The 13,245-nt window shown below is 35.7% G+C and overlaps 1 protein-coding gene across 4 annotated transcripts in view; it reads left to right on the forward strand.

The window, feature by feature from the left end:
* The window catches only part of CWF19L2 (CWF19 like cell cycle control factor 2), a 99,751-nt gene that overhangs the window by 45,862 nt on the left and 40,644 nt on the right, over positions 1 to 13,245 (forward strand). For 3 of the 4 annotated variants that reach the window (XM_063093804.1, XM_063093805.1, XM_063093807.1), the window contains exons 11-12: positions 3,238 to 3,354; positions 6,276 to 6,413. In XM_063093804.1, the coding sequence (XP_062949874.1) occupies positions 3,238 to 3,354; positions 6,276 to 6,413 (255 nt within the window). The remainder of the gene's footprint in view (positions 1 to 3,237; positions 3,355 to 6,275; positions 6,414 to 13,245) is intronic. The other variant, XM_063093806.1, reaches the window with a different exon arrangement.

Genomic DNA, 13,245 nt, shown 5'->3' on the forward strand with positions numbered 1-13,245 from the left:
TGCTCTAACCAACTAAGCTCAGGAGTATAATTAATCTGTCTGAGGCACCTGCTTGTTAATTTCATTTATCAAATATTTATTGAGTACCCACTGTTGTTTGACGCTGTGCTAGGTCCTATAGATAGAAAGTAATGTGCAGCTTGGTCTTTTTTTAAATATCTGTTGGGTTCAATGGAAATTTAGAGGGATTAGACCCTGAAGTGTGTTTTGCTGGAAAATACAAGTCTTCGTTTCTATAAAAAGTTATATGCACTTTATAGGAAAAATCATTTATTATCTCATAAATACTGTAGATGGCAATAGGGAAGGTTTATCCCTGCCTATGTTAGCAAATTGATTTTATAACTTTATTTAAAGTGTGTTGTTTTCTCCTTTCTTCCTTTGAAATAATTATTCATAATTCTGTCAGCCAGAGGGTATATTTTGGTTTAGTCAGTGAATGGTTCCAGAACATTATTAGAATTATTAATTAAAGGAGTCATATAAAGTGTTTATAACAAATAATCACTTTTGATGTTTTTAAAATATAAAGTCCTACAGAGCAAACTGCAGTTGTTGGGGATAATTAAAAAACCTGGAGCATTTGGCATTCTTATGAAAATAAGAATGTGTCCATAATGCTCTCATTATATCAAGAAATGTTTCTGCTTTCTTTGGAGAGAATTTAGTAAATTATATGGATGATGAAAATATTTTTGCATATTTTCTTTGTAGAATGAATTTCTCATTTGTATCTTGGGTTTTAATGCCAAGTAGATGGTAGGAATGCACTCTGTCTTGGGTACTCAAAGTGAGACATCTTAGGGTCTTTTGTTTTGGCAGGCCTAAAGAACAGAAAGTGTACAAAGGGAGGAGAGAGGCAACTAAAAGGGAAAGTGGGTTAGCTTTGGGAGTATAATTAATCTGTCTGAGGCACCAGCTTGTTAATTTTATTTATTAAGCATTTATTGATTACCCACTATTGTTGGACACTATGCCAGGTCCTATAGATACCACCAAGTAGTGTATAGCTTGGTTTTTGTTCTGGAAATGTGGTAAAGAGATAAATGTAAGACAAATACTGTAGTTACTAAAAATATTATGGTCTAGCAATATAAATATGCCTAAAATTATTTGGTATAGAGCATTGGCTGTGACTAAAATCCCTGGTTCCTAGTTGAGCAAGGGATACATTGTTGCATGCAGAACAAGTAAAATGTAGAGTAAATTTACAGAAATTATGAGGAGCTAGAAAAGAAGTCTGGGGCCAGAATTTGCAATGTATACTATGGTAAAGTGCTTGGCCTTTATCGCATAGTTTAGCGCAGTGCTTCTCAGACTGTGGTGTAAGATTAGGGAGATTATATATACACACACATATATTTTTAAACTTCCCAGGCCATCATGTACGAATAGTTTTATAAAATACAATAAAAATGAATTATAGAAAAATGAAATAGACATATGAAATACAGGTCTTACATTTTAAAATTTAGATTGAACCAACATAACATTATTCTAGATAATTGTTTTAAAATTTATAAACACTGAATTTCTTTACGTACCTCATCATGGATTAGGAATAACAAATATTTCATGGCTGGTAATTCTCAGGCTTGCACTGGTCTCTGGGCCATCCTAGGTGATATGTGGTCCCTGCAGATTTTTAAGCAAAGAATGGTATGATTATATATGTGTTTAACACAATGACCTTTTTGGCAATATGAGTGATAGTTAGGTTTCAGGATGGAAGGTTGGAAACCAAGAAAGTTTGGAATCAGCATTTTAGAGAGAGCTGGAAATGGATGAGAAAATGAAAGTGACTTTCTTTATTTTGATAATCATGTAAGGAGTAATTCCTCCACGAGGCTATAAGCTTCTTGAGGGCAGGGGCTATATTTCTTTTGGCTACTAACATAACCTAGGCACTTTCGAAAATATTTGATGAATGAATGCGTCAGAGAGATAAAGGCAGAACCAGGAGACATTAGAGTATTTAAAACTGGAATAAGAAGAGTTTCAGGCTAGAGAAGGTAATAAACAGAATCAAATGCTTTCAAATTAAGGAAGATGATCATTTGTAAGTATTTATTAGATTTAATAATTTGAAATTCCTTAGGGAGATCAACTTTAGCAGCCTGATAAAGTTAGAAGTCAGATTGTTAGAAGTCAGATTGTAGTTTCTTGCCCATCTCTATTATCCAGTAAGAGAATGAGTAGAGAGATCCTTTTAAATATGACACTTCATTAGTTAATGTTAATTAATTCATTGAGGAAGAAAAGTAGTGGTAAATAATCTTTGCTACCTGTTAGTATTGAGAATCAGTAAGATTAATTATAGGTATGTTTGAATGTACTTCAGACAGTTTGTGGAAAAGTGGAATGAAAAGATAATATGAATCTTTCTGTAAACTTTTTGAAGTACCTTCTTATTCTTTCCCTCTGTTTCATCAGGGGAACTAAACCTTTATTAAATGGAATTGAAATTGACTTTTTTGTATTTGATCCTGATTTGAGAAGAAAATTGAAATGTGAATAATTTGGTTGGTCTTGTTTAAATTGATTTTTAATGAATTCATTCCCTATTATTTTTTATTGATTCTTCATTAGAACCTTTCCAGTAATATTCCATTTTCATTGTTGAATAAATTTTACTCTTATTCTGTACTGTGCCAGGTGTGCATTTGGCTAAAAGTTTGTAGGATAAAAGATTATGGCTTGAAAATGTGTGGCATATAAATTCTTCTGAAGAGTCAGAGAAGCGGAAAGCATTTGAGGGCTGTTAAATAGGAAGAACAGAAGTTGTGTGGAGTATCATTATAATTATTAATTTTGCAAGTTTGTTTTGTCATTTAGTTGCTTTATTTTTTATAATCAAGTTTTAGTAGGATCTTTAAATTTCAGTAATATCCATTAAACATGACATCTGCTGCATAAGTGATGGGCATTGTCATGCAATGCCTGATGGACTATTGGTACTTTGTCATCTTTTGATATTGTCTAAATGAAAACTTTATTTGAAGTTTACCTCTGTGATTGCTTTTTTTAAAATAATAAACTTTGGGATTTTTCCCACCCTTTTCCTGAAAAAATTATAGTCATTTTATTGTACAGTAAGTAAAGAAAATCCAGGAGACTTAAGACATCCATAATATTATGTGAAAACTTTAATCTTTTTAATGCTTTTTTTTTTGTTATTAAATATAAGCATTCAACACTCTTCAGGATAATTTCAAATTATCTCTAAATTTTCCGTAGAATGAAGATCAGCAAGAAGTGATCCTTGTCAGAACAGATCAGTCTGGAAGAGTATGGCCTGTAAACACACCACGAAAACCTCTGGAATCAAAAGGAGGAAGAAGGAAGAGACAGATGGTATGTTTAATATATGTGTTTGTTAATCCAGAATTCCTTTCTTCCTTGTGGGGATTTTGTTGCATCAGACTACAGAATATTTTCTGAAATGTAGCTTTCTAAAACAGATGTTAGAAGGCAGTAAATTATGTTATTGCTTTTATTCTTAGTTTTATCCCTTTGCCTTTTACAAAATGAGATCTCATTCAACTGCATTTTTTCAAATAATAGTGAATATTGAATGTTTAAGGCAATTTTAATTTTAGTGTACATTTCTTTGGCGGTGTTATTAGTTTCTTTTTACATACTTACCATAGCTCTTAGGGAAAACCTTGGTCTCCCAGACCTGTTACCTGTGTTAGACAGCTAATATGAGACCTGGTGGTGGGGTATCCATACACAGTAATGTGTTAATTATGTAGGTGCTGTGATCCTTAATAATCCGAATTTTATTGTTCATCTTCTAGCTTTAGAAATTAGTTTTTAGCACTACCTTGAGGCTCTTGAGATGGCAAAAACAACACATTCAGTTTTCCCAAGTTAGGTTTACTGTTGTAAATTTGAAAGATCATACAAGTGATAATTGGGTACACAAAAGAATTGCTCATTTGGAATTTTTCTTTCAGCTGTTTATTATTTGCCTGTTGAATGCCTATGCTGCTGGAAATACTAATTAATTAATTCAACAAATAGAAGTGGAATGGATACCTCTGCTAATGTAATGGGAGGAATTAGGGGGCTGGAGAGGAGGTGTGGCAGGAGAATAGCAAAGATTTGAATTATATGAAATGACAGAACTGACTTGGGATCCATAAATACATTGCCAGAAGGCATTGATTGCCCTTTTTGAGTTGTGTATTACTGAGCAATTTAGGTATAGGAATAAAGAAGGCAGACACATTTGTTCAGTATTGGGGTTTGCTCTTTGGGTATAATGAAGGGCCAGAGGGCCAGAAATGGGTGATTGAAGTCATGGAATGTGTGGGTTAAGCTAGTGAAGACAAGAGTAATAATGTTGGGAAAAGTCGTGGGACCCTGCTTCCAAAGATCTTAAAGAAGTTGAAGACCAGGTTTTTTTTTTTTTTGGATAGGGGGATGTGAGAGCAGCACTGGGGAGATTTGATTTGGGAGGAAATAAATAGCACTTTTCTTTTCCACACCTGGGTACGGAACCAACTGAAAGGAAAACCCAGGACTGAATTAGATGGTGATCAGAATATCAGCCTTGTTTCTGAGAAAGCTGTTTATAAAACAAGGATTTGATAATTAGAAGTAGGTAGGTGTTTTTTGTTACTTACAAAGTATAATATGTCTGTTTAACCACAGTATTAGTACTGGCTGTTAAGTTCTGATTTATTAGTTATGAAATGGTACTTCATTGATGTTTCAGCCAGCATTTAAAATAATTTGTGAGGTTGAATATTTTGCCATATGTACGAATTTTCTTTCATCTGCTACAAATTTTCTGCTTGTTTGCTTTCCTAATTTTTATCATATATAATCTTGCTCTTTGAAAATCCTCAAACATATATTAAATTTTTGTGAGAAAAAAAGAAAAAGAAGTGGGTGTCTTGGTCAGTTCAGTGGCTAGTTCAGGCTACTATAACAGAATAGCATTGACTGGGTGGCTTAAGAAACAGAAATTTATTTCTCATAGTCTGGGGAGTAGGAAGTCCAAGATCAGAGTGCTGGCAGATTCAGTTTCTGGTGAGGGCATGCTTCCTGGATTGTAGATGGTGGTCTTCTCCTTGTATCCTCATGTGGCAGAGAGAGAGAGAGAGAGAGAGAGAGAGAGAGAGAGAGAGAGAGAGAGAGACAGAGCAAGCTCTCTCACATCTTTTTAGGGGTACTAATCCCATTTATGAGGGCTCCACCCTCATGACCAATTTACCTACCAAAGACCCCACCTCCTAATATATCACATTGGGATTTCAACATAAGAATTTTGGGGGGACATAAACATTAAGTCCATTGTAATGGGTTTGCTAGTACTTCTCTGTTTTTGATGTATGCGGGGGCACGCCTAGGGTCCTCCCGCAGATCCAGAAGGAGAAGGAGCCGACAGGATTACCCCTGATGATGGGATCGAGGGATCTCGGGGAAAAGTGAGCCTGCTGCCTGCCAACCCAGCCCCGTGAAAGAGACACTCAGACGCGGCAGGGGTTCTGTCAGGGCAGTTCCACTTTATTGCCGTTACACTGCAATTTATATAAGCAAGCAAGTAGGGGCTTTCCATGAACTAACCAATCAATTAAAGGATCACGTGGGCATGCATTTTGTACTGACATGTTGAGCATAGCGATCACGCAGGGTTCACAAGTGCGGAAATACTGGAGGACCAATAAAAACCTTTTGGAGCTATCTTGGGTTATGCCTCGCCTACTTCTCGCGGGCGGGCGCCATCTTCATCCTCCTCCCATAGGCAACATGTGGCTCACAGATAATGTTTGCTCCTAAAAATGGGCCCAACATATGTACTTACTCCACCTCTGGATAACTGTAATCTTCCTTCTGCAGTGGTAAGGAATTTTAACTACAAGGAGAAGAGCAGAAAAGAGAGAACAAAGGATAGAGCAGTTTATCATGCTATTGATAAATGTCATGCTTCTATTTCTGGGGAAGAAGAGAGTAAAAGGGCAGAAGAAGTAGGGAGTGTAATTCTAATGGAAGTTCTTTCACATGGAAGCACATAGAATGGGGATAAACTGGAAGGAGAGGTCTTGATACATAGTGTAATTTTTCCATTTAATAACATGTTTATAGGTAATCCATTAAAAATACCTCAGGGCTGACTTGTGAGCTCAGTTGGTTAGAGTGCAGTGTTATAACACCAAGGTCAAGGGTTTGGATCTCCTGTACCGTCCAGCCTCCAATAGAAAACAAACAAAATAACTTCAGAGACTCATATTTTCACTAAATTAATAATGTTCGTGTTGTCATAGGTTTCAACCCATGAGGAAAGAGAAAGGATCAGATACTTTCATGATGATGATAATCTAAGCCTGAATGATTTAGTCAAAAACGAAAAGATGGGAACAGCAGAAAACCAAAACAAACTTTTTATGAGAATGGCATCTAAGGTAAGATATATTCCTAGGATTCCTTTGAATTTTGGGAAGCTGGTTCTTTAATCTAACAATGATCTACTTTTCGGAGAGATTGGGTTCTCTCTAATCTTGGTTTACTTTATTAAATTTAATGCTTTGGAAGACATATTAGGAACATGCATTTTGGAATTGATCTGATTTAGGAATATACATTTGGGATTTTGTTTGTTTTTAAGCATAGGCTCTGGTTTATTTCTTTAATGTGTTCTATGAAGATATTACTTATATATTTCACCTACCATTTAAGGAGAATTTTCGGCCAGAGGTTAATGATTGCCAGTGTGCTGCTAGTTAGGTTACCAATCTGTCTTGTCTTAATGGTCCTCTAATTCTTCGTAATTATGCCATGAAGAGATAGAAGAAAATATTTAGACTAATGTATTATGGATTATAGAGAATATATATTGGAATGATTTTAAGTCTATTCAAATGAAAATATAAATATGTAATATATACAATTCATGTATTCATTATTTAAATCTTTATAGGTAGTGGGATGAATTTTTGTTTCAAATATCATTTTTGGTTCCAATCTCTGCCATTGTAATCCCTTCCAAACACTACTACTGAAATTTTTTTACAAAAGAGGCATTGTATTTAAACTTAGCTCTATAATAGGGTTTGGCTGACTGTGACTCCATGGAAAAAATTCAGCTCACTGCCTATATTTGCAAATAAAGTTTTATTGATGCACAATTTTGCACATGTGTTTACATATTGTCTAAGGCTGTTTTTGCTCTGTAACGGCCAAATTGAGTAGTTGTGACAGACAGTGTATACTCCACAAGAATACATATATTTACTGTCTGCCTCTTTACAGAAAAAAATTGCCACCCCTTGCTCTATAATACCAGTGATTATTTTTGGTAGTTTGTGTTTGAACTGGGTATCTGAAAGACAGGAATGGGAGGGAGACCTTTCGCTGTATACCTTTCCAGACTTATTCTTTTTTTTAACTATGTGAGTATATTACCTGGTCAAAAAATTAACTTGATGAAAATTAAGGTAACCAAGGTATCTTGTGTGTATATGTGTGTGTTGGTGGAGGGTAGGTAAAATACAGTTGGATTTAAATAAAAATGGTCATTGTACCTGTCACTAAGAATTATATGAGATCTTACAATTTAGCTAATTAGAATAATTTTGCCTCGGTTTATTTGGGGGAAATGCTAGAAATTTCTTAGGGTCTGGAAAAAGGAGGAGGACATATTTTTATGAGAGTTTCCTTCTCAGAAATGGTTCCACTTTATATGGAAGTCTAAATTAAATAACAGTCTTAACAATCTAGTCATAGTTCATTCAAGTTTATACACAAGAGAAAAATTCTTGTTAAAAATTGTAATGGGCATTTATTAATTAAACAGTTGTTTTTGAACACCTAATTTGTGCCAGCTATCATTGTAGGTGTTGGGTACAGAGAAGCAATCAAGTCAAAGTTTGTGCCCTCAAGGAGCTTTTATTTCTAGTGGATGAGACACATAATGAACAAATACATAATATAAAATATTATATAACATAAATGATGTATTATAAAATAGAAAATATTTTTGTGGAAAATAAATAGCAAAGTAGAAAGGAGATGGGATTATATTTTCAATGGAGGATTGAGGGAAGACCTCTTTGTGGAGGTGATGTTTCAGCAGACTCTGAACAAAAGAGGGAGTTGAGGGGATCTGTGTGATTATATGGGGGAAGGATATTACAATAGAAGAAACAGCAAATGCAGAGGATCTGAAGCAGAGACAGTCTTGAAGAACATCAAGAGACAGTAGGAAGACAGGCAGAGGGAGAAAGAGAAACAGAAGTAGAAGATGAGATGGGGGACACAGTAGGAGTCAGGTCACATAGAGTGTTACAGGCCATGGTGTGAGAACTTCTGCTTTTGTTTTACATGATGGAAGCCATTTGAAGGTTTTTAGTGGGGCCAAGTCATGATCTGGTTTATATATTGACAGGATTTTTCTGGTTATTCTTTTGGAAGGTAATGTAGAGAGGCAACAGTGGAAGCGGGGAGATGATTCAGGAGGGTCTTCCTTTAGTTCAGATAGAGCATTGGATTAGAGTAGTAACACAGATGAGAAGTGTTAGGATTTGGAGCAATGCTGGTGCCGTATATTGAAATGGGAAAAATTGGGAGGGACAAATTTTGCAAGGTGTGGAAGATCAAGAGTATTGTTATGGAAACGTGAAGTATGAAATGCTCATTAGACATTTACGTGGTGGTATGGGGTGACTGTCCCTGGAATTATGGGTCATGTTGGTTATTCCAAATAGATTTAGATTGCTGTTAGCATTTAAATAGCAGTTAAAGCCATGGGATTTAAATTGCTGATGAGGAGAGCCTGTACACTGTGCCCTGGAGTGCTGTCTGGAAGAGGACAGAAAGTATTTAGCATATGAGACTGGGAAGGTACAGCTAGTGAGATAGGAGGAAAACTGAGGGTATGTTGTTTCAGAAGCCAGAGAAGACAGGAAAGATTTTAGCTGTTTCTGAGACATTGAGTAGATGTTTGAGGTTGAGTAAGATCTTTGAAGATGGGGAAATGACCATTGCATTTGGCAATGTGGAAGTTTCTGGTGACTGGTAAGTGTAGTTTTTGTGGTTTGGTAAGAAGAAAAGCCTAATTATATTGGGTTCAAGAGTGAACGTGAGAAGAGTTGGCCTTAGAAAGGAGCTGATTACTGCCCACCACTTCTAACAGGAGGAAAGGCAGAGTTTCAGAATACAGATGCAGGTAGTTTTGTAAATTTGGTAGTAGAAAGATGAATGGGTTTTCTTCTTATTGCTTCTGTTAGCTTATTAAAGAGACTAAGGTTGTCATCTGAGAATGATGATGGAGAAGGGGTGTTCAGGGTTTGAGAAGAAGGTGTGAAATGGTGTTTGGGAGAAACTGTGAGTGATACAATGTAGGCTTGCCAGGTGGTCCATCTGAGGTTTATGGTTATGTATTTTTCTTGTGTCACATTTTGACAGAGACGTGTTTCATTGAATCATGATACAATGATAATGACTTGTTTCATATTTTTCATATTTCACCACCATTGCTTATTACTTTAAGGGTACAAAGAATAGAGCATGTATATATAGGTTTTCTTTTGTTATTTGTATACTATGAAGTCTTGTACTAATACTTATCTTGTATAGGATTGTTTTTAATATTAGTAGTACAGTCATGTGCTGCGTAATGATGGGTCATATGGGATCATACTTGATGTAGCCTAAGTATACAGTGTTTATAAAATCTGTGATAGTGTATGTTAGTGTCCTATACCTTTACATTCACTCACCATTCACTCAGAGCAACTTTCAGTCCTGCAAGCTCCATTCATGGTAAGTGCCCTATATAGGTTTACCATTTTTTATCTTTTACAGTGTATTTTTACTGTACTTTTTCTGTTTAGACACACAAGTACTTACGATTGTGTGACAGTTGCCTGTGGTCTTCAATACAGTAATATGCTGTACAAGTTTGTAGCCCAGGAACAGTAGGTTATACCATATTGCCTAGGTGTGTTGTAGGCTCTACAGTCTAGATTTGTTTAAGTATACTCTAGGATGTTTGCACAATGATGAAATCATCTGTTGCGGGAGATGAAGGTGTTGGATTTTCTGAGGGAGGAATACCAGGGAGAATTCAACAATAACTCCAAGCTCATGTAGTGATATCACACACTCAAAGTTTATTGCACAGTGAAAGTACACGCAAGAGAGAGTGAGGGCAACCTGGTGAGAGAGAAGCAACCTGTCATTATTCGGGGTCATGGGTTTTATATGTCATCTGGGGACTGAGATGGTGTTCTAACTTAACTAGGGGGAGGAATATTTAGTTTGGGTAGAGATTGGGGAAATCCTGGCTCGGGGGGCTGCTTCTCCTTTCGATCATGTGTATTGCTGAGTTTGAAGAAAAGGGTCATGTGGCAATGGGGCCAGTTTTCCCTTAAGTTTGCCCTTTTTGGTCTGGCGCCACATGTGAAGATTGTATAGTGGTCATTTGCATCTCTGTCCTTAGTGCACATGTGTTGGGGTTTTTGTGATTTTTGTTTCCTGTTCCGAAAACCACAGAATTCTGGGGTTCTTTAATTTGATTGGTCAAGGGGTTTTCCTTTTTCCTCTCTTCTTATGGGCTCATTAACTACAAATCAAGGAGGTGGCTAATGTCTATTCAGCCTGAATATTCCTGGGTAGCCTACCTGGGGTGGGTAGGGACCCTGCCAAATGATGACACATTTATCAGATAGTATCTCTATGGTTAAGCCATGCATGACTGTAATCGCATCTTTATTCAATCAGTTTCCCTGAACATTTTACACCTTTGATTTTTTTTTTTAAAAATCCAAGTTCACTAATCTAGAACATTATAAAGCTAGAATACTATAAAAGTTTGCCAGTGGTATTTGACCCTTAAAAATTTCATTCCCAGTCTATATTAATTTTGGCTTACAAAATAATGTCCCAATTTTATAAAACGACATGTTTTGGATTAAATAGTCCAATGAAACCATACTTATTAAATTTATTTATAAGAGGCTTCCTAGGATAGACAGTAGGTGCTCCATAAATGTTTCTTTCCCATCTTTTGTTCAATTTTTACACTATTTATAAATAAATGCTTGTTTCATTTTTTTATATGATTTAGATATTATCTTATAATTTCGGTGGAAATCAGCCAGAACTGATAGCAATAAATAAACCTACAAACTAGACAAACTATTGAGTGTACAACTGTACCCTTTTCTCTTCGTGCAATCAATTGTGTTAACTTTTCCTGTCTTTTTTTTTTGTTTGTTTTTTGGCCTGACGATTGATATGTATGTGATAGCAGAAGAAAGAGGATGAACTTAAATTATATTAGGCAATTTCTCATAAAAAAAAAAGGACAAAGGTGTTTTTTAAAATATATTGAGCAATGCCAGACTTTACCTCTATGTGGTAGAGCTAATTGAGGTACAGGTTGCTATGGAAATGCTGATTTGGCATTGTGATTTAGTTCATCCTGCCTAATAATTAACCACAGCATAGTAGCAATTTGTTTTGTGTGTTTTATAATTAAAAAGAGAGTATTTGGAGTATTGACCATTTCTGTAAACACTGTGCTTAATCTTTGCACTTTTAAAAGTTTATGAACTAAAGTATCTAAGTTAATGAATTTTTAGAGATAATAATATCGTTGGTATATAGTTTAAATACATTAAATATATTCATGAAGAGACCACAAATGCTTATTATTCTATGTTCTTCTTAGTTGGAAGTCATTTGTCTAGGACAAGTGTCCGCAAACTTTTTCTGGAAAGGACCATATAGTAGATGTTTTTGGCTTTTTGTTGCAACTACCAGCTCTACTATTATGGTGCAACGAAGCGACAGACAATACGTAAATGAATGGGTGTGATTATATTCTAGCAAAACTTTATTTATGAAAACAGGTGGCTGGCTTGTTTATTGTAGTTTATCAATACCTGGATTAGGGTATCTAAATAATATATATTTTCCTTCAAATATCTTTGGGTACTTCCCTTACTTAGTAGTTCCCCTGAAAATGGATCTTAGATCTTGGGGAAAGTAGCCATAAGAAATAGTTGATGTAGAAGAAGAAGAATCTGTTTAGGTGTTTATTTAGTCAGCAAATGTTAATTGGTCTCATTTAGTCTGTGAGGTGTTGTACTGGGGATACTCTGGCACTTGAGGAAGACATGATCCTTGACTTAACTGAGCTTATACCTTAATGGGGAAAAAGAAGCATTAAGTAAAGAATAATGGAAAATGAGTTCATTAATTATGATTGTGCATATTACTGTGAAAGACATGAAAGTCTTGAGAGCAGCACCAGGGTGACCTGATCTGAACTGGGAGACAAGGAAAGGTTTCATGTTGAACAGCAAGTCTGATACTGTTTCTGGTCAGTATTCAAGTCTGGGTTGTATTTGCTGTTGATAGCTATTTTACTTTTTATTACTATCGTATTACATTTATTTATTTATTTAATTTCTACTGTCCATCCTTTTCATGCAGCTCTGAAATTCAGATTTTATTCACTTTCTTTCCAGTTGTTATTAATAGATCTGCAACATAACCAGCGCCAGTTTAGACAAGCCTAAATACAAAATGGCACCGCCCACCTCCTCCCTTCGCCTCCCCCCTTCCCTTTACAAGAAGCCTCCTGACTTCTGCATAGGTGCAGTTCTTCACCCAGTTACATCAACCTAATGGTCCCTCCCCCGGTAGATTTCACGCCCAAAAGCTAATATAAACTCTCGCAAACCCATTGTTTGGGCTGTCCACCATTTTCAAGGGCAGCCATGGGCCCTGTGCCACTCTGAGCACAGCCGGGCAGATTTCTTTCTTTAATAAAGCTTGAACAGTACCCGGCATCTCGGCTTACTTTCTTTCAGTTATTTTACCATTAAATCTTTAATAGCATCTCTTTCTTATAACCAGCTCAAGAAAGGTATCTCATGCCAAATGTGAACTTGATTGTATTAAGATAGGGAAATTATGGTTGCTGTGTTTTTATCTTTTTCCTTTCTATATTGCTCAGGTTTTTTTTTCTGAAAATGTACTACATAATTAATGAAAAAAGGGGAACAATCAAAAATATCCCCCAAAAGAAGGGCATGTTCATATGTTTTCTTACCATGTATATGCTAGTGTATTTATTATGATTTTCCAGAAGATAATAGGTATGTAGTAACTTCTTTTTGGTAAAGAAGTTTCTTCCTTTGAAATCATAGAACCAAAGATTTTTCAATTCTGGGAAGGGACCTTACTAATCTTGTTTACCTTCCACATTTTATAGATAAGGAAACT

The sequence above is a fragment of the Cynocephalus volans genome, chromosome 4 (genome assembly GCF_027409185.1).
Source record: "Cynocephalus volans isolate mCynVol1 chromosome 4, mCynVol1.pri, whole genome shotgun sequence".
NCBI lineage: Eukaryota > Metazoa > Chordata > Mammalia > Dermoptera > Cynocephalidae > Cynocephalus > Cynocephalus volans.